Here is a 22,620-nt window from a genome sequence, read left to right as displayed (position 1 = left end):
GCTTTGTTGACTTACCCAAAAAAAGTATGAAAGTGTTCTACCCCACTGCAAAACATCTAAAATGGCGCTACTGTACTTAACAGTCTAGTGAGCATAAATGGCAGAGGTCTGTTGCGTTCTGGGTAAACCGGATAGTATGCAGCTGGTGATAAGAAGCATGACTTGCATATATGCTACTTAGCCTTGCTTTACTTCCTGCTGGTTGAAATTCCACTCGATCTGCAGCACTATTATATCAAGCACATACAACGAGTCAAACAATTACGCTTCACCTGCTTATACAGGTGCAGCAATAAATTTAATTATTTAAAAATAAATTAGAATTATGGTTAGCATGCAGACCTCACAGCTAGGAGACCAGGGTTCAATTCCACCCTCGGCCATCTCTGTGTGGAGTTTGCATGTTTTCCTCGTGCATGCGTAGGTTTTCTCCGGGTACTCCGGTTTCCTCCCACATTCCAAAAACATGCTAGGTTAATTGGCGACTCTAAATTGTCCATAGGTATGAATGTGAGTGTGAATGGTTGTTTGTCTATATGTGCCCTGTGATTGGCTGGTGACTAGTCCAGGGTGTACCCCTCCTCTCGCCCGAAGACAGCTGGGATAGGCTCCAGCAGTAGAAAATGAATTATATTATATTAGAATTATATCCAAGTTTAGTTTATGGTCCCATGAGAAGACATACTGTAATAAAGATGGCGTTTACTCACTATTGTGAGATGCTGTTTCAGTGAAATGTTGTGGCCTTTTTCTACTTTTTGCTATGCGTAATGGGTATCATGTAAAATAAGCACAAACGTGAAGTGTGATTTTATTTTAAAAAATGCAAAACCTGACAAGATTTGAAACAATTTTCATTTCATAAACCCATAGGGTTTGTTTTGGGGCTTTTTTTAAGGCATTTTTGACAAATGATGTCTTCATGTTAAACACAGATGTATGTCAATATGATTTGATTCAGAAGTCAACAAATCGTAATAAGGTCCCGGAAGTTGTTGTTATGCTGTATTAAAAAAAAGAAATTGTCAATGTATGTGATCTCCAAGTTAAGTAGAGAACATGAGGGTGTCATTTCCCTTTACCTGTCCACCAGCTCGGCACCAACAAGATCATGGATGTGGTATTTGATGTGGAATTTCACTTGTGAGGGAGTCCGCCGACCCTCCAGCTCAGCCTGTAACACTTCATTGTATCTGGACTTCTTCACCATGCCCAAAATGGCTTTACGACCTGGCGGGCAGGCAATGTGATTATGCGACTGGGGTGGGGGGAGAAACCCTTCAGAGATGTTGAACCTCACACCCACCTTGTATGAAGTACTTGGTGAATTTGCCAGAGTTGGGAATGGAGAGCCACCAACTGCCTGCATCCCTCACTGTCAGGACCCCGGATTTCACCAGCTGCCTGTACACAGGAAAAAAAACTATTGGCAGAAAATTTTTTTTGGTTTCAAATTTGTGGAGGAAAAAACGTCACAAGCAATTGTAGAGGGTAGATTGAAGTTAAATTAGTTTGCCGACTAAAAAGGCTGCAAAAGAAACCAAAACAGGAAGTAGCGGCGCCTGTTCTGTTATAGTTCCCACAGCATGCAGTAATGGAAAATAATGACGTCACTGTTTGTCAAGTGTCATGTGTCAAGTATCTTCACATACGTGATTTCAGTGTCAGTGAAGAGGAACTCCCTGAGCATCTTGTCCTTGTTGAAGCTGAGATCCGTGCAAGGCGTCAAGGCCTTCTCCAAGAACTTGTCCACAGCCCCTCTGGTCTCTCGGCCCTCCTCTCCTGCCAGCACTTTGCTCTTGTAATCGGAAGTGAAAACCAGTCCAAAGGCCTCTGTGTCGAAGCCGAGCTGGAACATGAGCAGCTCCCCATCCTCACGCAATTTATTCTGCAGGCATTTTGTTTTGTTCCTTACATTTAGTCACCATACAGCATTTACATTTAATCACTCACCACTTCCTTATCCACAAGAGTCTTGTCCTGGTGAATGCTGTAGAGTTGATGCTTCAGAACAATTTGAGGCAAGGTGTCATTGAAGAGTTTCCTGGGGAACAATGTCATGAGGTACTCCAGGCTACTCCTGACGTCGATGGGACCTTTTGAATACAAGGGATTGGTTTAACATCACAAACCGTAGCTTCAGATCAGTGACACCCCACCTTGGTCATCACTTTTGACTCCAAACGTCTCTGTTCCATTTCGTCTTTTCTTCAGCTTAAAAGTGTCGGAAATAAGAGCTCGTTTCCTGTTCATACCTGGAAACGATAACGCGTAAAAAAATATTACACAGTTGCTCAATAACGGTTTACTAGAGACTGGCGTTCTCTACCCGTAATTACAGTGCCTAGAATTGTGAGTTACAAATAATATAACTAAGAAATCTTACCTTTGAAGTTGTTTTGGGGGACACTACACATTTATACATATTTTCGCTCGAATTCTGTATCAGTGGCGTTAGCTTAAAATGCTATTGCAGGATATGGGTCTTCTTCGCTTCCAAAAACCAACAGCATGCTAGCAGTACCGCCCCCTCTGGTTTTAATTGTCCCTGCATGTTTCATTGCAGTGTTATAGGTTATTTTTCTTCGACTGAAGAGTCAAGTCAAGTGACTGATCTATACAACACTGCCCCCTCTGGATACCGCCATAACTGCACGTCCTGCTGCGTTGCTGTTTTTCCTTACCGTTACGAAAATAACAAGGAACAATAATGGAGCAGTAATTATGTTTGATTATTATGCGGTTTAGGTTCCGAAACAGATGATTGTGTGGTAGGTGGTTACAGGGAGCTCTGCGATGTTTAAAACGAGGTACAGCTGCTTTGGGTTAGCGTACAACACTAGTTAGCTAACCAGCTAGCTTCCCTCGCCCAGCTACTTTATTATGAAGTCAGAAAATTGTCCTTTATTTGTGAAGATGTTATGTAGCATTGTTACTTTGTTTTTAGTCATTACTGCATGTGGGACTCCCCATTGAGGTATGTACCGATTGCCTGTGTCCTTGTTTTTACTAATGTCATATTAGAGTGCAGTATTAAAATGAATGCAAAAAACTCGCATACTTTAGACATTTATGATTTTTTTACATGTGTTTGTATTTAAGTCTTTAGCATTTTCCCTGCAGACAACAATGAGCCAACACAGAAACCAGCAGCCAGTATGCAAGAGATGGAGAGAGGACACTGACCAAAATGATGGGAGACATAAAGTCTTCAAACCATATCATTACCAGTCTGGTCCATCAGCCCAGGTTTTGAGCACCAGAAGGGAGCTTTACCAAAGAGACTTCCCCCTGTACAAACAGCCTGTGGAAGTGGGTGTCTTTTCCCTGGACTCTCAGCGTAGATTCTTCAACGACAGCAGACAGATGAGATACTACGTCAAACCTGAGAAAAGCCCACATTTTGACCTGAGGGACGGATACAAGGAGCGTTATATAAAGAGGGATGAGCGTGTGAAGGAAAAGCTGGATCACATTCTTCGGTGGATCTTGGCCAACAGATCAAAAGTCACACAGAGGACAGATACATCGTCATCGTAAGATTCATTAATCCTACACTGTTACATTATCCATTTGGATGTGCCTGTTAAAGTACTGTATCTTGCCGTGTCTTCTCCTCAGAGCTTTAGACGTTGACTTTGTGACATGGCGAGGCCATTTGACCAAACTGCTGACCACACCTTATGAGACACGAGAGGGCTGGTTGCTGGCCGTCACCAAGTTTAAAGGAACATTTTATATCAGTGAAGTGGAAACAGAAGCGGCTCGCAGGGACCGGGACAACCGTACCGAGCGGCATGAGATGATGATGTACTGGGGGTACAAGTTTGAGCAGTACATATGCTCAGGTAAACATCCACCACTTCATGACTGCGTGTGACCAATCACGGTGGCATGGGCATACCTTCAGGAGGGCCGAGTAAATTAAACACACTGGGTCAGAAGCAGAAATACTGCTGAAAGAGGTGCAGAATCTGGAAGATCTAGAAAGCTTTCTGTGTCGGTCTGGGTCAGTAGCAGGTAGTCAATTGAAATACTTCTGAAAGAGGTGCAGAATCTGGAAGATCTAGAAAACTTTCTGCGTGGGGTCTGGGTCAGAAGCAGGAAGTCCATTGAAATACTTCTGAAAGAGGTGCAGAATCTGGAAGATCTAGAAAGCCTTGTGTCGACTCTGGGTCAGAAGCAGGCAGTCATTGAAATACTGCTGAAAGAGGTGCAGAATCTGGAAGATCTAGAAAGCTTTCTGTGTGGGCTCTGGGTCAGAAGCAGGTAGTCAATTGAAATACTTCTGAAAGAGGTGCAGAATCTGGAAGATCTAGAAAGCCTTGTGTCGACTCTGGGTCAGAAGCAGGCAGTCATTGAAATACTGCTGAAAGAGGTGCAGAATCTGGAAGATCTAGAAAGCTTTCTGTGTGGGCTCTGGGTCAGAAGCAGGTAGTCAATTGAAATACTTCTGAAAGAGGTGCAGAATCTGGAAGATCTAGAAAGCTTTCTGTGTGGGGTCTGGGTCAGAAGCAGGAAGTCAATTGAAATACTGCTGAAAGAGGTGCAGAATCTGGAAGATCTAGAAAGCCTTGTGTCGGGTCTGGGTCAGAAGCAGGTAGTCAATTGAAATACTTCTGAAAGAGGTGCAGAATCTGGAAGATCTAGAAAACTTTCTGCGTGGGGTCTGGGTCAGAAGCAGGAAGTCCATTGAAATACTTCTGAAAGAGGTGCAGAATCTGGAAGATCTAGAAAGCCTTGTGTCGACTCTGGGTCAGAAGCAGGCAGTCATTGAAATACTGCTGAAAGAGGTGCAGAATCTGGAAGATCTAGAAAGCTTTCTGTGTGGGCTCTGGGTCAGAAGCAGGTAGTCAATTGAAATACTTCTGAAAGAGGTGCAGAATCTGGAAGATCTAGAAAGCTTTCTGTGTGTGGTCTGGGTCAGAAGCAGGAAGTCAATTGAAATACTGCTGAAAGAGGTGCAGAATCTGGAAGATCTAGAAAGCCTTGTGTCGGGTCTGGGTCAGAAGCAGGAAGTCAATTGAAATACTGCTGAAAGAGGTGCAGAATCTGGAAGATCTAGAAAGCTTTCTGTGTCGGGTCTGGGTCAGAAGCAGGAAGTCCATTGAAATACTTCTGAAAGAGATGCAGAATCTGGAAGATCTAGAAAGCCTTGTGTCTGCTCTGGGTCAGAAGCAGGAAGTCCATTGAAATCCTGTTGAAAGAGGTGCAGAATCTGGAAGATCTAGAAAGCTTTCTGTGTAGGCTCTGGGTCAAGAAGCAGGTAGTCAATTGAAATACTCCTGAAAGAGGTGAAGAATCTGGAAGATCTGAAAAGCTTTCTGTGTGGGGTCTGGGTCAGAAGCAGGAAGTCCATTGAAATACTGCTGAAAGAGGTGCAGAATCTGGAAGATCTAGGAAGCTTTGTGTCGGGTCTGGGTCAGAAGCAGGTCGTCAATTGAAATACCGCTGAAAGAGGTGCAGAATCTGGAAGATCTAGAAAGCTTTCTGTGTGGGGTATCGTGTTTAGTCCACACCTCAATACAAAGCACCAAAAATTAGCACAATGTTCCCCTTTAAATGCACCTGATCTGCCAGGGAAAAGAGGACTTCTGGGGTCGGATAGATGCTTACGCAACAATTTACACCAGTGTCGACACGCCGCATGGCATGCTGGGTAACCCACGACAACACCCCTCCAGATACACTTTTTCAAAAAGGTCCCGAGCGACCAACCAAGTCAGATTGTAGATAACACACTTCCAAAACACTATTTTCGCACCTCTGAGAATGTTATTTTTTTAAATTTAGGAGTTGGGCTGTTTTTAAACTCTAAATTTCCCTAAAGATAAGATCGATGGATCACCGGATTCGAGCGGTGTGGTCAACACAAATGAGGCTTTCTGCACGGTGGTCCAAACCCGCCTCTCAGATCACAGGCTCCTCTTCTCCGGTGAGGTGGACTGCCGGGAAAAAGACCCCGATTCTCCTTCTCCTCCCACTTGCTACGTGGAGTTGAAGACGTCCGCAGAGATCTGTACTCCCAAACAGCGTAGCAACTTCCACAGGTTTGATTAGCCGCATATATACTGTGTGTATGAATATATATATAGTGTATATATATATATACGTATATAACCACTACTACACCATGGATAGTTCTTGGGTTGAGCTGGTATTGTTTCCTCATCAGGTTTAAGCTGCTCAAATGGTGGGCACAGTCATTCCTCCCCGGAGTCCCCCGCATCGTCGCAGGCTTTCGGGATGACGACGGAGTGGTGGTGTCTGTGGAGACCTTTCACACATCCGAGATTTCACAGCTCATCAAGGTATAATTGTTATAATAGACATCAGTGCATTGCTGCAACAACAACTGCATGTTTTGCGTAGGGGGAGGACAAGTGTTGGAAGCCAACCGTCTGCATGAACTTCTGCAGTGACTTCCTGTCTTTTGTCAAACGTGTCGCAACCGAAGATGATTCTCGGTGAGTTTTTTAATAAAAAAAAAAAAAAAGAAAAAAAGTTCAGCCTTTTCATGACATTATATTTCTCTGTTGCAGTGTGGTGTATCTGTTCTCCTGGAACCCACGATGTGACGTGACCTACTCAGTACACAAGGACTCCTCTTACTCTTTCCTGCCAGACTGGTACATAAAGGAAATGATGTAAAGACCATCAGTGTCACTGTCAGTACTCATTTACAATAAAAAAAAAAAAAGAAGCAATCTGGTAGTCTGTCACTTTATTTTCATTATGTAACCTGGCATGTGTTTTTGAGAATGGGGGAACAAACATGCAAACTCCACACACAGATGCTGTAATGGAGAATCTCATGTCTGTGAGATGGACATGCTAACCACCCTATATGGAAAAGAAATAGGAAAAATGAATGTTTCATATATTGTGCATCATATGAGCCTTGCATCAATCCCACCCTCGGCCATGTCTGTGTGGAGTTTGCATGTTCTCCCCGTGCATGCGTGGGTTTTCTCCAGGTACTCTGGTTTCCTCCCACATTCCACAAAAAACATGCTAGGTTAATTAGCGACTCCAAATTGTCCATAGGTATGAATGGACTGGCCTTTATTGTCATTATACAAGATGTACAACGAGATTGGAGAGCTTCTCCTTTCAGTGCAGTAGTCAAGTTTAAAAAAAAAAGTATATAAAAGTAGAGTAAAAAAGACAATTTAACAAGATATATACAAGATATGAATAAGAGATATGAATAATGAGTTACAAGAATGTGAGTGTGAATGGTTGTTTGTCTATATGTGCCCTGTGATTGGCTGGCAACCAGTCCAGGGTGTACCCCGCCTCTCGGCCGAAGACAGCTGGGATAGGCTCCAGCACCCCTGTGACCCTTGTGAGGCTAAGCGCAGTAGACTGGTCTGGTCGCCAGCCAATCACAGGGCACATAGAGACAAACAACCATTCACACTCACATTCATACCTATGGACAATTTGGAGTCGCCAATTAACCTAGCATGTTTTTTTGGAATGTGGGAGGAAACCGGAGTACACGGAGAAAACCCACGCATGCACGGGGAGAACATGCAAACTCCACACAGAGATGGCCGAGGGTGGGATTGAACTTGGGTCTGCGCGCTAACCACTCGCTCCCTGTGCAGTCCAAAAGTCAAACTGTGAAACATAAAATATCTTCATAAGGGAAGGAAACAGGCTGGAGTACATTTAGAAAGTGAAACTCGGAGCATGTCTGAGAAACAAAAGTGAAAGCACCATTTGACCAGGAATAAAAGGGATGGAAGGCAACACCCCTGTTAGAGAAAACAAAGCATCATCAGAAGCTTCACGTTCCAGCTTGGCTGAGGTGAGTTTTTGCAGGTTTTTATGGTACTTCAAATTTTGTTGTATGCAATACAATGACAATGGTAATGATAATGGTTGGTAATGGTTTAATTTCATTTGAACATGCATCAGATTACAATTGAATGCATCACATAATCAGTTCACAGTTCCACATGTCCAAAAGGAGTAGGAAGAAGCAAAGCTTATTAAATCCTACCCCTCCATCTGGTACTTTTACAATCAGTAACTGTTACATTTGTTCACTTCCTGCTGTCCTAATATAGTTTAAGTGTTTTTTTGTTTAAATTTTATTTTTGTCACGTACCAAAGTACGAGGTGATATGGCCATACAATGACATAATCGGTATTGTAATGTAATGTTTTTGTAATTTACAATCAGTAACTTACATTTGTTTACTTCCTGCTTTCTAATATAGTTTTATTTTTTATTTTAAAAATGTAATTAATTTAATTTTATTTTATTTTTTATTTTATTTTATTTTTGTCACATATCGAAGTATGAGGTGATATGACCATACAGTGACATAATCGGTACTATAATGTAATGTTTTTGTAATTTACAATCAGTAACTTACATTTGTTCACTTCCTGCTTTCTAATATAGTTTTATTTTTTATTTTAAAAATGTAATTAATTTAATTTTATTTTATTTTTTATTTTATTTTATTTTTGTCACATACCGAAGTATGAGGTGATATGACCATACAATGACATAACGGGTACCATAGTAACTGTCAATATAGTGATAAACATATATAGCACATCATGACTGGGTTTATAGATCAGAAAAGTGGAAAATAAAACCCTTTAAAACGTAGGGTTTATGAAAATAATTTTTCAATAGTCCAATACTATTGTGGAAAAATCACAATAGGTCCCCTTTAAGGAAGATTGTTTATCACTGTTCCTTATTCACTCGGCCAAGCATGCCACGTTTGACCTTAGACCCTTTTTTTTCAATTTGCATGCTTTCCTACGGAGAAAAAACTGTTTTTGAAATTTTTTATTTTTTTTGTCCTGTACCGAAGTACGAGGTGATATGAGCATCCAATGACATAATGGGTACCATAGTAAGTGTCAATATAGTGATATGTATAGCACATCATGACTGGTTCAAGACTCTTCATCCTTGTATTTAGCAAACATCAACTGCTTGTATTGTTTCTTGAATTGGCTCATCGTTGTGCATTGTTTGAGGGTCTTACTCAATCCATTCCATAGTTTGATTCCACATACAATAAAGGCGATTCTGATTCTTTTCTCTCTTTCAGAGAACAATGTATATCAGTACCCAAAAAGAGCACTATGATAAAGACATGGTGCCATTCGATCAACGAGTTGAGGTGGGTTCCTTTTCAATTGACTCAGAGGGTAGATTCAGACATGACAGGAGTCAGTTGAAATACTATGTGGAACCCGACCAAGCCCCGCATTTTGACCTGAGGGACGGCTACAATGACCACTACGTTAAGTCAGATGAGAGTCAGAAGTTCTGTATGGATCACATCCTCCGGTGGATCTTGGCCAACAAGGCCTCATCGTAAGATTACAACACTGACACACTATTTTGCTTGGACCCGACCTTGATTGATCCACTATGGCCCCCACCTGCCGGAGGGCCTCAGGACTGCGGAGACTGTTGACATTTTTAAAAAAAGATTAAAGACGCACCTTTTTAATCAGGCTTTTAACTATTATTTTTAAACCTTTCTTATGTTTTTATCTTTTTAGTCCTATTTTATGCTCTTAGTCTTCAGCTTTTAACTCCAGTGTTATGTTTTTATCTTTTTAGTCCTATTTTATGCTCTTAGTCTTCAGCTTTTAACTCCATTGTTATGTTTTTATCTTTTTAGTCCTATTTTATGCTCTTAGTCTTCAGCTTTTAACTCCATTGTTATGTTTTTATCTTTTTAGTCCTATTTTATGCTCTTAGTCTTCAGCTTTTAACTCCAGTGTTATGTTTTTATCTTTTTAGTCCTATTTTATGCTCTTAGTCTTCAGCTTTTAACTCCATTGTTATGTTTTTATCTTTTTAGTCCTATTTTATGCTCTTAGTCTTCAGCTTTTAACTCCAGTGTTTCCTCAGGGGGGTCCTCCACACTGGGGGCTGTGTTGGGTCTGCTGAGGGGGTGCCATCCTTGGGTCCCGGGGTTCCTCCCTTTAATGTGGGGGTCCGCCCGTCTGTCGGAGTCGGGGGGCCCGGGTGCTGGTCCTCCGATGGCACGGCCTGCAGCTCCTCCCAGTGTGGACGGCCTCAAAGGTGGTGTTTCCTTGATCCTCAGTGCCATGCCATGTCTCCCTACTGTGTGTGATTGTGTGTGTGTGTGATTGCGTGTGTGTGTGTGTGGGGGGGGGGGGGGGGGGGTCTAGTATGGAGGGTGAGAAGGAGGGGCTTTCTTTTGTTTCTTTGTTTTTTCCTTTTAATTGTGGTAATTGTTTTAATTCTGTAAAGCACTTTGTGTTGCATTTCTTTGCAGGAAAAGTGCTATACAAATAAAGTTGATTTGATTTGATTGTATTGCCATTTCCTTTCCTCAGAGATTGCCTCAGAGATGTTGACTTTGTGACATCCCGCGGCCGCTTGACTAAACTGCTGACTACTCCATATGACAAGGTGTCAAGCTGGTCGCTTGCTGTCACCAAGTTCCAAGGAATCCTTTACATCAATGAAATAGAGAGAGAAGCAGCTCGTGAAAATAGACTTTGCCGCACCGACAACGAGGAGAGGCTCATATACAGCGTGCAAAACTTCCAGAAGTACTTGTGCTCAGGTAGGAGGGTTGATTTGAGGGTTTGTAATCTGGTTCTGTTCTGTTCTGTAACATTCAATGTACTATTTGTCCCCTGAAGATGAAATTGACGGTCCACCGGATTCCAATGGCGTGGTTAACTTCAATGAGGCCTTCTTCTCCGTGGTCCAATCTTGCCTCTCAAATCACAGCCTCCTGTTCTGCGGCGTGGTGGACTGCAGGGATAAAAATCCCGATGCCTTGAACCCACCAGTCTGCTACTTTAACCTGAAGACAACTAAAAAAGATCCCTCTAAGTATGTCAAGATCACAAGCAAGCTGACATGCACATCTGACAAAATGTAAGGTGGCCAGATTTTGAAATTGGTAGCGATTTCGGAGATACTCAAATCATATGCAACGTTTTATTTTCACAAAAAATTTCCTGTAGCTGAGTACTTTGGCGATTGGTTGTGCTGCTTGGTTTTCAGCAATGCCTTTTGTTATTATGGGCATGCACTGCAGAGCTCCCCATCTTACTCGTGCTTTCCTTCTACAGCTAATCGTTAACGTTAAACGTTATGTTCATTCATTCATTCATTCATTTTCTACCGCTTTTCCTCACGAGGGTCACGGGGGGTGCTGGAGCCTATCCCAGCTGTCTTCGGGCGAGAGGCGGGGTACACCCTGGACTGGTCGCCAGCCAATCACAGGGCACATATAGACAAACAACCATTCACACTCACATTCATACCTATGGACAATTTGGAGTCGCCAATTAACCTAGCATGTTTTTGGAATGTGGGAGGAAACCAGAGTACCCGGAGAAAACCCACGCATGCACAGGGAGAACATGCAAACTCCACACAGACATGGCAGAGGGTGGAATTGAACTCGGGTCTCCTATTTGTGAGGCCTGTGTGCTAACCACTCGTACACCGTGCAGCCCCTGAAAGGTTTTATTTCCTTTTGTTTACAAATTTGGGCAATAAGAGTTTAAAAGTTGATATAGGGGTGTTATTTCATGTCTAGAGGGCTCTAACAATGCTTAAATATTCATTCCTTTTCTACTGCTTATCCTCACGACGGTCGTGGGTATGCAGGAGCCTATCCCAACTGTCTTCAGGCGAAAGGCGGGGTACACCCTGGACTGGTGGCCAGCCAATCACAGGGCACATATAGACAAACAACCATTCACACTCACATTCATACCTATGGACAATTTGGAGTCGCCAATTAACCTAGAAGGAAACCGGAGTACCCGGAGAAAACCCACACATGCACGGGGAGAACATGCAAACTCCACACAGAGATGGCCGAGAGTGAATTTGAACCCTGGTCTCCTAGCTGTGAGCTAACCACTCGCCCGCCGTGCCACCCAAATGTTATGTTAATCTTACATTTTTTGTGCGCGTAATGCAGCCAAAACCGGAAGAAGGACCCGCACACATGTTACACCAACGGAATCGTGACGCTAGCGACTACGTCTGTATTTATTTTTCGGAAAGTTTTGTGGAACCATGGTGACGCCACTAGATTAGGTATGCCTGTTCTACTTTTAGAAACAGCACATGCCAGAGGAAAAAAAAAACGATAATTTACAGACTTTTTACAGCCATGTAGCTCAGCCATACGGTCATGTAGAAACGTGATTAATGGCTCGTTTTTGAGACAAACTCCTCAACTCTCTCTGTGGCTAATTAGTTTTTTTCATTGGATGTTTAGTTTTGGCTCTATCTTTGTCAGAAGAAGGTGTGCGCAGGGCCAAAATCCACCTCGGCTCTCACGCTAGTGCAAACAACTCTGGCCACTTTCACTACTTGATGCTATGTTGCTAGGTGCTAGCATGCTAACTGTTGGCATGTTAGCTTTTGAGCTAATTTACTCATGTCTCAATGCAAATACACACATGTCATTATGCAGGGAGGTTATAGGACAGCTTTGGCACTTTTGGTACTTGAGGCTCTTTTCTAGGTGCTAGCATGATAACCGTTAGCATTTTAGCTAATATACTCATGTCTAAAAGCAAATGCACACGATGATGAAGGGCATGATGTAGGGACACTATGGGATTGCCTTAACACTTTTACCATGCTAACTGTTAGCATGTCAGCATTTTGACTACTTTATGCATATCTAGATAAAAATACACACATGGCATGATGTATGGACACTATGGATCTGCCTTGGCACTTTGCCATATTATGCTATCTTGCTAAGTGCCACCATGCTAACTGTTAGCATTTAGGTATTTTGGCTATTTTACTCCTATTTAAAGGCGTAGGAATGCTTTCTCGGCACATTTGGCGCTAGCATGTTAACATTTTAGCTGGGATATTGTAGGACCATGCTAGCGTGCTAACAGTTAGCATGTTAGCTTTTTTGCTATATTCCTTATGTAATGTATGCACGGCGTTGCTCGGCAGCGTGGCACAGCAGACACCAGGCCCAAGCTTCACAGCACAGCCTGCATGCCCATTAAAATATCCACGGGAATTTTGTAGTTGCAAATGTTATTCCTGCTTGGCTTTCCTCTGTGTTTTTGGTTCTAGTTATACCTTCTCCATGCTATCATTGTATGTTCTTATTCTCATGGCTAGCGCTGATGTATGTGTTGTACTTTTCCCTTTTTGTGTTTTGTATTCTGTTTTTGACACTTTAATTTTTTTGTAATCGATGTTAGATGGATTATGTCGCCTCTGCATTTTGGGATCCTAATTACTGGCTTTGGTCACTTGTGACAGTGGGCATGCTGGAGCCTATCCCGGCTGTCTTCACCCAAAAGGTGGGGTACACTATGGTGACTGGTCACAAGCCAATCACAGAGCACATGTCGACAACCATTCACACTCACAATCACATCTATGGACAATTTAGAGCAGGGGTCTCAAACACGCGGCCCGCAGGGCACTAGTTTGAGGCCCCTGCCTTGATATGAAAGTTTAATGTTAGTGTGATATGGATGCTGTATGGTATCATGTACCCAGAAAATAGTTATCCTCCCTATCCGTGTGGAAGTGGTAAGTTTTTGGCTTTTTAAGTTTAAAGGAAATAACTTGGAGGCTACAGTTTAGGTCGCTAGCTCTCTAGTTTGCAAGTTAGCATGTGTCTCAAGACCCTGCAGTTGCGCAATATGTTCTAAATAAAAATAGTATAAATGTGACTATAGTCGTGTTTTGTCATGTCTACAGGGCTCTAATAATGCTTTGTTCATTTTAATCTGAAAAAAAAAATTGTCTACCCACCAACTATATGTGGTTTCTTAAGTTTTTATTATTTGCCATTTTATTATTATTTATATATTACTGATTGATTGATTTTCTTTATTCTTGATTTGTTTATTTATTTTTCATCTTATTTTGTGCAGAAAAATAAAAATTAAGTTATTTGAGAACAGTGGAATGTTTTATCAGAGCTTTTCTTGTAGAAAATCGGAACCAAAGCACTGAAAAAGTTTGTATAATTTTCTGTTTTTAATAAATGCGTTTTTGTTTTTTTTGGGAAAACCTGATGCAGCCCAGTCTCACCCAGACCCTAGCTCCAGTGGCCCCCAAGTAAATTGAGTTTGAGACCCCTGATTTAGAGTATCAAATTAACCTACCGTGCATATTTCCGAAACTTAGGAAGAAGACAGACTTCCCGGAGAAAATGCACACACCTCCAGGAAGAACATGCAAACTTCACACAGTATCACAAATGTGAATGCAGTCCAGTCGGCAACCTCATCTTCCACCGGCTTGCTGTTGGATTGACTTAATTTTCTCATCAGGTTTTTGCTCCTCAAGTGGTGGGCACAGTCCTTCCTTCTTGGGGTCCCTCGCATCATCACAGGCTTCCGGAATGATGACGACGTTGTTGTGTCCATGAAGACTTATGAAGTCAGCGATATTCCAGGGCTTGTACAGGTACATTGTTGTTGTTAGATGTCAACGCAGTTCACTTGAACAAAGAGCATTTGTATCTTCTGAGCAGGGTGAGGTCAACTGCTTGAAGCCAAGCGTCTGCTTGAACTTCTGCAGCGACTTCCTGTCTTTTGTCAAGAGCGTGGCAACTGAAGACAATCCGCGGTGAGTTATAACTTCTAAATTTTTTTAGTCTGTTTTGAACACGTATTCTACCTATTGCAGTGTGGTGTACAGGTTCCTCAGACCATGTCGTTCCGATGTGATCTGCACAGTACACAAGGACTCTTCTTATTCTTTCCTACCACACTGGTACGTGAAGGAAATGATCTAAAAGATCATTGCACACATCAGTACTCATTTACGCTTAGCATGAAATCATTGGGCCTCATCTATTAATCATCTGTGGCTCACTCTCCTGAAAGGGGTACCAAAAGCGTGACGTAGCAAGCTAAATTGAAAACTATTTACTCACCAATCAGCATCTTAAAATAAAGTAGCACTTTATTATATATATATATATATATATAGGGCTATATCTATCAATATAAATGCTTTAAACTAGTCACAAATAAGCCCCAAAATGGCTTCAAATTTTGCACGTATTACCTTACATTACACGGTTTCCAGTAGGGTTTTGTTTAAAGCTGTGCTGGTGAGCTGCATGTGATGGATGAATTGATGTATTCCATGAACGTATAGCCACTTGTAGCTCTGAGCTAGCGTGATGTCGCCAGTCAGGCATGTAAAAAAAAAAATGGCAGACAGTCACATATAATGAAACGTACTGACTGAAAGTAACCTAAGATCATGCTTTATATACAACAGACACTGCTTCCACTGTTTATTCAATGCGTTTGCAGTATATTTTTATTTGGTTAAATCTACAAGTAGTAGTCTGTGTGTCATGCCCCTCCAAGTGATGAAGCATGAGTCCTAGACCACCCTCCTAGCATAGTTCCTAGTAGGCATTTATATAATGCACTCATTTGTGTGTTAATTAGGAGTCACACTCTGCAATGTTTTCATCTTGTGTACCAGTTGATCCAATTAAACATCAATAACAAAGTTATGTGTGTTGTCCTGCTTCTGGTCAGCCTGCAGTATGTTCCCAAGCCCAAAAAATGAGCACCCAATTGGAATTGTTAGGGAAAATTGTATTCAACCACTGCTATTATTAAAATAAAATTAGAAATAAATAGTACTGTTTTTTTGTTGACAGAATGCTTTTTTTAGACAATATATCTATATACAAAAAAAATACCACATGAGTTCCAAATAAGTCAAGATGGCTTCAAGTAAGAATTGCATTAGAAGTTAGGACTTTCCATGTGAATATTGCACCAAAGAAAGTGTTTCTGTACATATTTTATACACACTGTGTGTACTCTATATACAGTGCCCTCCAGAAGTATTACAACATTGAGGCCAATGGTGGTTTCTTTGCATCTTTTCTGATTCCCAATGACAACTCTCTGATTTTTATGTTGTTTTTACCTCTAAATGCAGTCTGAACAGGCAAAACCTTGACATTAGTGTTAGGTACATTCAGTGCTATTTATTGATTGAATAAACTGTACACCCGGGCAACAAAACAACACTTCAAATACAAGAAAAATAGGTGCGTTCAAACCGGTGATTTTTTTTTTTTTTACTTATACTGTATATCCAATAATATGGCTCTCATCTTTTACAATAAAGCAATTAACTTCACTGTTTCTGTACTTTTGGAGGGCACTGTGTGTGTGTGTGTGTGTATGTACGGTCATGGAGAATATGATTAGGCAGCCTTGTTTATTGATCCATTTTAATGCCTGGTACTTGTTTGGACGGATGTAAAGATGATAACAAAAATAGCTCAAAAGAGTTTAATTTAACAGCTGATATCGAGCAACTTCCATGGTTTTCTTGATGATAACAAAAATCACTTAAGTTCTAAATCACATCAGCAGCTCGAGCATTGTCATTATTTGTCCGAAGAAAAGGTACCTTTAGTTGTGTCAGGTCTTAAAATGAACAAGAAACTAAAAAAAAAAAACAGGGCTGATCTCATCATTTTTTCTGTGACTGTACAGTGGGTATACAGTCACACGGAAAAAAAAATGATGAGACCACCATTGTTTCTTTAATTTAATGCCTGGTACACCTAAAGGAGTATTTGTTGCGACAAATACAATGACAACAATTCATAATTTGACTTGCTGTAAATTCTTCCATCAACATCTATGGCATTGTGCTGCCAAAAACAGTGCTTTTAGGTATCCTATGTTGTCATGTTCATTCAGGTAATATACAGTTATGGTACCAGTCATTAAAATGAACTATATATATATAGCTCTAATAGGCACAGGAGGGAGGGAAAGAGTGAGGGAGAGAGAGAGGGAGATGGGGAGAGGGAGAGAGGGGGAGGGAGAGGGAGGGAGAGGGAGGGAGAGAGAAAGAGAGATCCAGTGCCACATTTTTGTTAATATTGGCTAAATATGTACCGGCACAATATCTGCACTACAGGCACTTGTATTAATATAGTAGTAATAACTAGTGAGACATTCAACAGTCTAGCAAATGCAGAACCTCTTTTTTAAGTCAGGGTTCTTGAATGCAAGGCTCTTCCTATCATTGTGAAGCAGAATTCACCAAGCATTGGATTGTTCATCCACTGATAGGGAACGTGAGCTGGGTTTAGACCGTCGTCAGACAGGTTAGTTTTACCTAACTGATCGCCGCTATTTCTTCTGGGCGTGGAAACTCGGAATTGAAAATAAAAAGAACGATCCCTGGAGAAAATGTTAGTTCCGGCTCCCATCGATTCCCAACCTTAACTCTGACACCCCTTACATTTAGTCATTGGTATCTTTCATCACAGTGTCTTCCACTTTTTTGCCCCATTCTTGTGTCATTTGCAGACAAAAGTAACTTTAAAATCTGGACATACACAACAATTAACAGACAATTATAGACAACAGTATCATGTTACTAAAGGAAACTGGCCTGCTGTTCAAAGAGTTCATACTGACAATCATGATACATCATTAGTTTGTGTTAATCAACATCCCAAAAAGCACCTTAGACACACACAACCTGTATTTCGTTTCTATCAAGTCACCCCTTTAATCTAGCAGTATTAAATGCTCATCTTAGGCCTTCCCTATATATAAAATATGAGGAATGGTTTTATTACATGTGCAGCAGCAATCAGGTGTTAGTCCTCAGGTTTAGTTGGTTTAACAAGCTAACCAAATCGTTATTTTTTTTTTTTTTAAATAGGCAAGTATGTAATGTACTTCACCTATTTCTGGTTTCATGGTATCTGTATCCATTAAAAAAAGGCACCAATCCCACCTCTCAAGTGTTGCAACCACGTCCGCAGTTCACTGCTTGAGCTTCCTGTGCAGGCCCATCAGTTTGAAAGTGGCGGCGGTGATCTTCTCATACACGACAAACATAAGGGCGGCCGTCAGCACCGTCTGAAGCAGCTTGGCCTCCAGGCCTTTGTAGAGCCCCAGAGGGCCATGCTTTCTGTCATGAAGAGACCACAAAGATTATGTATCAATCACATAATGTGGCACATAATATACAAATATGTTTGTAAATATCTGAATACTTTCTTGATGCAGTGTAGATCAAATGGTGCGAGCAGTACTCACTTGATTCGATCCATAAGCAGGGAGAGAATGTTTGCCAGACTCCCCATCAGGCCGCTCTTCCCATCACCTTTGTACTGGCCAAACTGATAAGACAGCACACGTTGAAAATGGACACATCGCTATGTTTTACAATGCATATATAAAAAGAGATCCTGCAAAAGAGCTGTAACAGAAGATGCTGGATTACGCCATCTTTTGCTTTTTACACAGACACTCGCAAAGGCGGGGTATTGCCATAAAAGTGTACATTTTACACAGCAGACAATTTTTCTGTGTGAGGTAGATCTGCCGAAAACCAAACATCTTCCCATTGCTGCTTTACTCTGGTTTCCTTGGGAAGCCCATATAAAGATACAAAAATTAAACACTTTCTGGCAGTCATTTTCAAGAAAAAGCGAGGAACAACTGTGTCAATATTAAAACATATCCCGGTTTGGTGCCTATGTGTGCTAAAACATGGGAACATTTGTTCATATATTTACCCTCAGGATGGCTTGGACTGTCTGCAGTGGATACGTAGCGGTGGTCGCGATGGCTTTGGCGATGGCTCCAATGACGAAGATCTCTGCAGAAGATATCTGTGGAAATGTGCTAGCTGGGTTATCATTTAGAGACTGTGTCTATAGTCTGCCTGTGTTAATGCTCATGATGGAATACGTATGTAGCATATACAGTGCTCTTTCATCACATTTCATGGCTTTGTCTGTTTTGTGGTTGAATACAGTCAAATAGTTAAAAAAAGTATGCATGTCTACATGAAGCATTCTCAAGCATAGAAATGGCAAAATTAACATAGATAGATGATAGATAGAAGATAGATAGAAGATAGATAGAAGATAGATAGAAGATAGATAGAAGATAGATAGAAGATAGATAGAAGATAGATAGAAGATAGATAGAAGATAGATAGAGAGAGACAGAGAGAGAAACAGAGACAGAGAAAGAGAGAGAGAGACAGAGAGAGAGACAGAGAGAGAGAGAGAGAGAGAGACAGAGAGAGAAACAGAGACAGAGAAAGACAGAGAGAGAGACAGAGAGAGAGACAGAGAAAGAGACAGAGAAAGAGAAAGAGAGACAGAGAGAGAGACAGAGACAGAGAAAGAGACAGAGAGAGAGAGAGAGAGAGACAGAGAGAGAGAGACAGAGAGAGAGACAGAGAGAGAGAGACAGAGAGAGAGACAGAGAGAGAGAGAGAGAGAGACAGAGAGAGAGAGAGAGACAGACAGAGAGAGAGAGAGAGACAGAGAGAGAGAAACAGACAGACAGAGGAATGGGGCCCACAAGACTGCATTGAGGTTTAAGATCCAGCAGGTGTCAGTATTGTGCAATACAGTGACACAGTAGCCATACAGTTCGGTTAATATGCGATAAAGCCTCATCTCCCCATCATTATTCAAACGGTTTATTTTCGCTACTAATCTATTGGGTAATTTCTTAATGTACTGTAACTTGTGAAGCATGTCCAAAACAAATACACCAAGACCATGATCAATGTAATCCTCCCACCTTCCTCCCACCTTGACCTGCCCTCCTTTTCATGGACTCGTAGAACATGAACTGCACTGCCGGGTTGACGACAAGGATGAGCGAAGGCAGAGTGCCGTTCCACAGAGTTCCCACTCCCTCGTTGGCTATGATCTGTGAGAACGCATCTGAAAAAGGAAACACATGATGAAGTGACACAAAAGAGGCGGTTGACAGGCAGATGCGCACGCGCGTACCAAAGATGCCCTTGTACTGTGTCTGATGAAGGTCCTCATTCCTGAATTTTGCTCCCTGAAGCTTCAGACGAGTGTTGACCACCCACATGGGCGTAGTCAGGATCACATTCACTGCTCCTGCGTGGGCAAGAAAATGACTCTCCAGGAACAATACATTACAAATACAGTATGATAACTCTCAGTTTTCATTGAAGCAGTATGTATGTGAGGTAGTAACTTAACAAGATGTTACTGCTTTATGTCAATAGTCTAGAATTGCAATGCGTCACACTGAGGAGTGCTTAACGAGGCCCAATCCGGCTCATTTCAGTGTCTTAGGTTGCTTACATTACGTGCTAATGGTTGTCAGTAAAGAGTAAAAAAGCAATGGACTTTGATTATATTGACAATATAATGGTATTATACTCCACAGTCTCCACCTTGTTACAGCAGAGTGTTTTCTTCCTGCCCTTGCTGGGTTAAATTAGTTTCAGCTGTTTTTTCCAGGAGTGTACCTCAACTACTAAATCATTACAATGTTGAAGTGGAAGGGTAGATACTATGCAGTGGAAAATGGTACCATTGTTAATATTTCAAATTATTCAGGAGTACCTAATGAAGTGAGTGTACATGTGATCACCTGACACAATGCCCATGAGCAGGTCTTTGCCAAGTCTTGACTGGTGCGGCCCAGTGGCTGTCAGCCTCTTGAGTGTGTTGAAGGTGTAGAAGTAGACAAAGTTGGAGCAACACAGGCTGGAGATGACCGGGAACCAGCCTCTGTACAAAGCCAGCCTAGAGGAATTTGTCATTTGTAATGTTCAAATGTTGACTTGACAAGGGGATTTCCTGTAGAATAATCCAGAATACTTACACGCCCTCTTCATTGGCGATCTCGGCCAGAATGACTGGGGTGGATTTTGACTTTCGATTTTCATCAACTGCAAAACAAATACACACACAAGCACACCGAGTATTACTAAAACAAAAGCTTATGTGGCATAGAAAATGGGTGGCTTGATGGATGTTTTTATTATATATTATTATATATTCATTCTCTACCGCTTTTCCTCACGAGGGTTGCTGGGTGCTGGAGCCTATCCCAGCTGTCTTTGGGCGAGAGTCGGGGTACACCCTGGACTGGTCGCCAGCCAATCACAGGGCACATGTAGACAAACAACCATTCACACTCACATTCATACCTATGGACGATTGGGAGTCACCAATTAACCTAGCATGTTTTTGAAATGTCGGAGGAAACCGGAGTACCCGGAGAAAACCCACGTATGCACGGGGAGAACATGCAAACCACACAGACATGGCAGAGGGTGGAATTGAACTCGGGTCTCCTATTTGTGAGGCCTGTGTGCTAACCACTCGTACACCGTGCAGCCCCTGAAAGTCACACAACCGCTGTGCCGCCCTATATTATATAATTTTATAATATTATTATTTATGCAGGGCGGCACGGCGGTCTAGTGGTTAGCGCGCAGACCTCACAGCTAGGAGACCAGGGTTCAATTCCACCCTCGGCCATCTCTGTGTGGAGTTTGCATGTTCTTCCCGTGCATGCGTGGGTTTTCTCCGGGTACTCCGGTTTCCTCCCACATTCCAAAAACATGCTAGGTTAATTGGTGACTCTAGATCAGTGGTGGGCAAACTACGGCCCGGGGGCCACATGCGGCCCACCAAGTGTTTGAATCCGGCCCGCCAGTTGCTTTTTCAGTATTTCAACTTTTAACATACAAACTGGCAATATGTCTTATTTAGTCATTTTTTTTTTTAAATGTAAAATTTAGTGACATAGTTTGATGTTTAAAGTGCACCTGAAAAAAGCGACATGAGAACATACAGCTACAATTAGACAAATCATTCAAGGAAAATGTGTGTGTGTGTTAAATACATGTTCTGGCCCCCTGGACAATTTTGTTAACTCAATGCGGCCCACGAGTCAAAATATTTGCCCACCCCTGCTCTAGATTGTCCAAATTGCGAGTGGTTTTCAACACCTGGGTGTAGTGTAGTTAAGAAAAGTGTGTAAAAAGTGAATGTAAGTCCATACATTTTGAGGTACAACTCACCCTGCAGTCGACTCTTAGCTGTGTCCAAAGGGAAAAAGGCGGTCATTGCTGTCACGCTACCCTGAAAAGACAACAACCGAGACACTTGTTGAGTTACTCAATAATATTGCACTTTTTCATAGTGTCATTACACAAATACATGCACATCCAACCTTCATAGGGCCACACAGTGTCTTCTTATCACACTTATCTCGACTCACCATTGCACCTGCCACAGCGTGAACCAGTGTCTCGTAAGATAACAGTCCGGCAATCGAGCTTCCATTAGCGGACATTTTTGCAGCGTCTCACGGTGAGTAAAAACAAAAAGAGGAAAAAAACGACGTGTGTGTTATCCCTGTTTGTTTTACAAAATAAATGGTTAGTGAAATGTCAAACATTCACGTGTACATGGCAAGCTGTCACACAAGCAGAAACAAGAACTACAAGTACTACCGCTAACAGTACTCTTCATTCATTTGTATTGAACTTCCGCATTTTTTTCTTCTTCGTTGCAGAAAATAGAATAATCATTACCGCCATCTAGAGGCTAAGAAAATTACACTGTTCACACTCAAGGCCGCAATACTGTATTAGTATTATTTTATGTAAATCATCCAAAACAAAGAGCTGTGTTATTCATTTTGTACGGGAAATAGTAATCAAAAATACAATAAATCAATGAAAATAATAAATGCGGGGTAAAAAAAAAAAATCGTGTAATGAATACATAAATAGCACTGCTTGTATTGTTTGTTAAACTCACTCAT

General features: G+C 41.7%; 4 protein-coding genes across 6 annotated transcripts; 2 read left to right on the top strand and 2 right to left on the bottom strand.

Annotated features, from left to right (window-relative positions):
* Window positions 1–616: 616 nt before the first annotated feature.
* whr1 (winged helix repair factor 1) lies at window positions 617–2,552 on the bottom strand. The gene is made up of 7 exons (XM_058050177.2): window positions 2,387–2,552; window positions 2,160–2,255; window positions 1,954–2,096; window positions 1,653–1,888; window positions 1,307–1,404; window positions 1,083–1,230; window positions 617–1,003 (listed from the first exon to the last, which is right to left on the bottom strand). Exons 1-7 carry the CDS (start codon window positions 2,415–2,417, stop codon window positions 958–960), a joined length of 798 nt encoding a protein of 265 aa, XP_057906160.2. The 5' UTR covers window positions 2,418–2,552; the 3' UTR covers window positions 617–957.
* Window positions 2,553–2,612: 60 nt separating this feature from the next.
* Window positions 2,613–6,703, top strand: LOC131103702 (decapping and exoribonuclease protein). 3 transcript variants are annotated; one of them, XM_058050176.2, is made up of 7 exons: window positions 2,613–2,977; window positions 3,124–3,536; window positions 3,622–3,848; window positions 5,831–6,050; window positions 6,176–6,311; window positions 6,373–6,467; window positions 6,543–6,703. In XM_058050176.2, exons 2-7 carry the CDS (start codon window positions 3,130–3,132, stop codon window positions 6,649–6,651), a joined length of 1,194 nt encoding a protein of 397 aa, XP_057906159.2. In that variant the 5' UTR covers window positions 2,613–2,977; window positions 3,124–3,129; the 3' UTR covers window positions 6,652–6,703. The 3 variants fall into 3 exon arrangements, with proteins under 3 accessions (XP_057906159.2, XP_057906158.2, XP_078653406.1); XM_058050175.2 differs by having other exon boundaries at window positions 3,103–3,536; XM_078797280.1 differs by lacking the exon at window positions 2,613–2,977 and having other exon boundaries at window positions 2,994–3,536.
* A 1,047-nt stretch (window positions 6,704–7,750) lies between these two features.
* On the top strand, window positions 7,751–16,069 carry LOC131103436 (decapping and exoribonuclease protein-like). Its single transcript, XM_078797259.1, has 7 exons — window positions 7,751–7,816; window positions 9,087–9,355; window positions 10,354–10,586; window positions 10,666–10,861; window positions 14,314–14,449; window positions 14,517–14,611; window positions 14,672–16,069. Exons 2-7 carry the CDS (start codon window positions 9,093–9,095, stop codon window positions 14,778–14,780), a joined length of 1,032 nt encoding a protein of 343 aa, XP_078653385.1. The 5' UTR covers window positions 7,751–7,816; window positions 9,087–9,092; the 3' UTR covers window positions 14,781–16,069.
* Window positions 16,070–17,598: 1,529 nt separating this feature from the next.
* slc25a17l (solute carrier family 25 member 17-like) lies at window positions 17,599–22,449 on the bottom strand. The gene is made up of 9 exons (XM_078797260.1): window positions 22,072–22,449; window positions 21,872–21,932; window positions 20,665–20,731; window positions 20,431–20,585; window positions 19,812–19,928; window positions 19,597–19,742; window positions 18,573–18,668; window positions 18,091–18,173; window positions 17,599–17,962 (listed from the first exon to the last, which is right to left on the bottom strand). Exons 1-9 carry the CDS (start codon window positions 22,144–22,146, stop codon window positions 17,815–17,817), a joined length of 948 nt encoding a protein of 315 aa, XP_078653386.1. The 5' UTR covers window positions 22,147–22,449; the 3' UTR covers window positions 17,599–17,814.
* Between the last annotated feature and the right edge of the window lie 171 nt (window positions 22,450–22,620).

This window comes from Doryrhamphus excisus, linkage group LG16, assembly GCF_037039965.1.
Source record: "Doryrhamphus excisus strain RoL-2023G ecotype Guam linkage group LG16, RoL_Dexc_Guam_v1.1, whole genome shotgun sequence".
Lineage (NCBI taxonomy): Eukaryota > Metazoa > Chordata > Actinopteri > Syngnathiformes > Syngnathidae > Doryrhamphus > Doryrhamphus excisus.
This window is presented reverse-complemented; position numbering and strand designations above follow the sequence as displayed.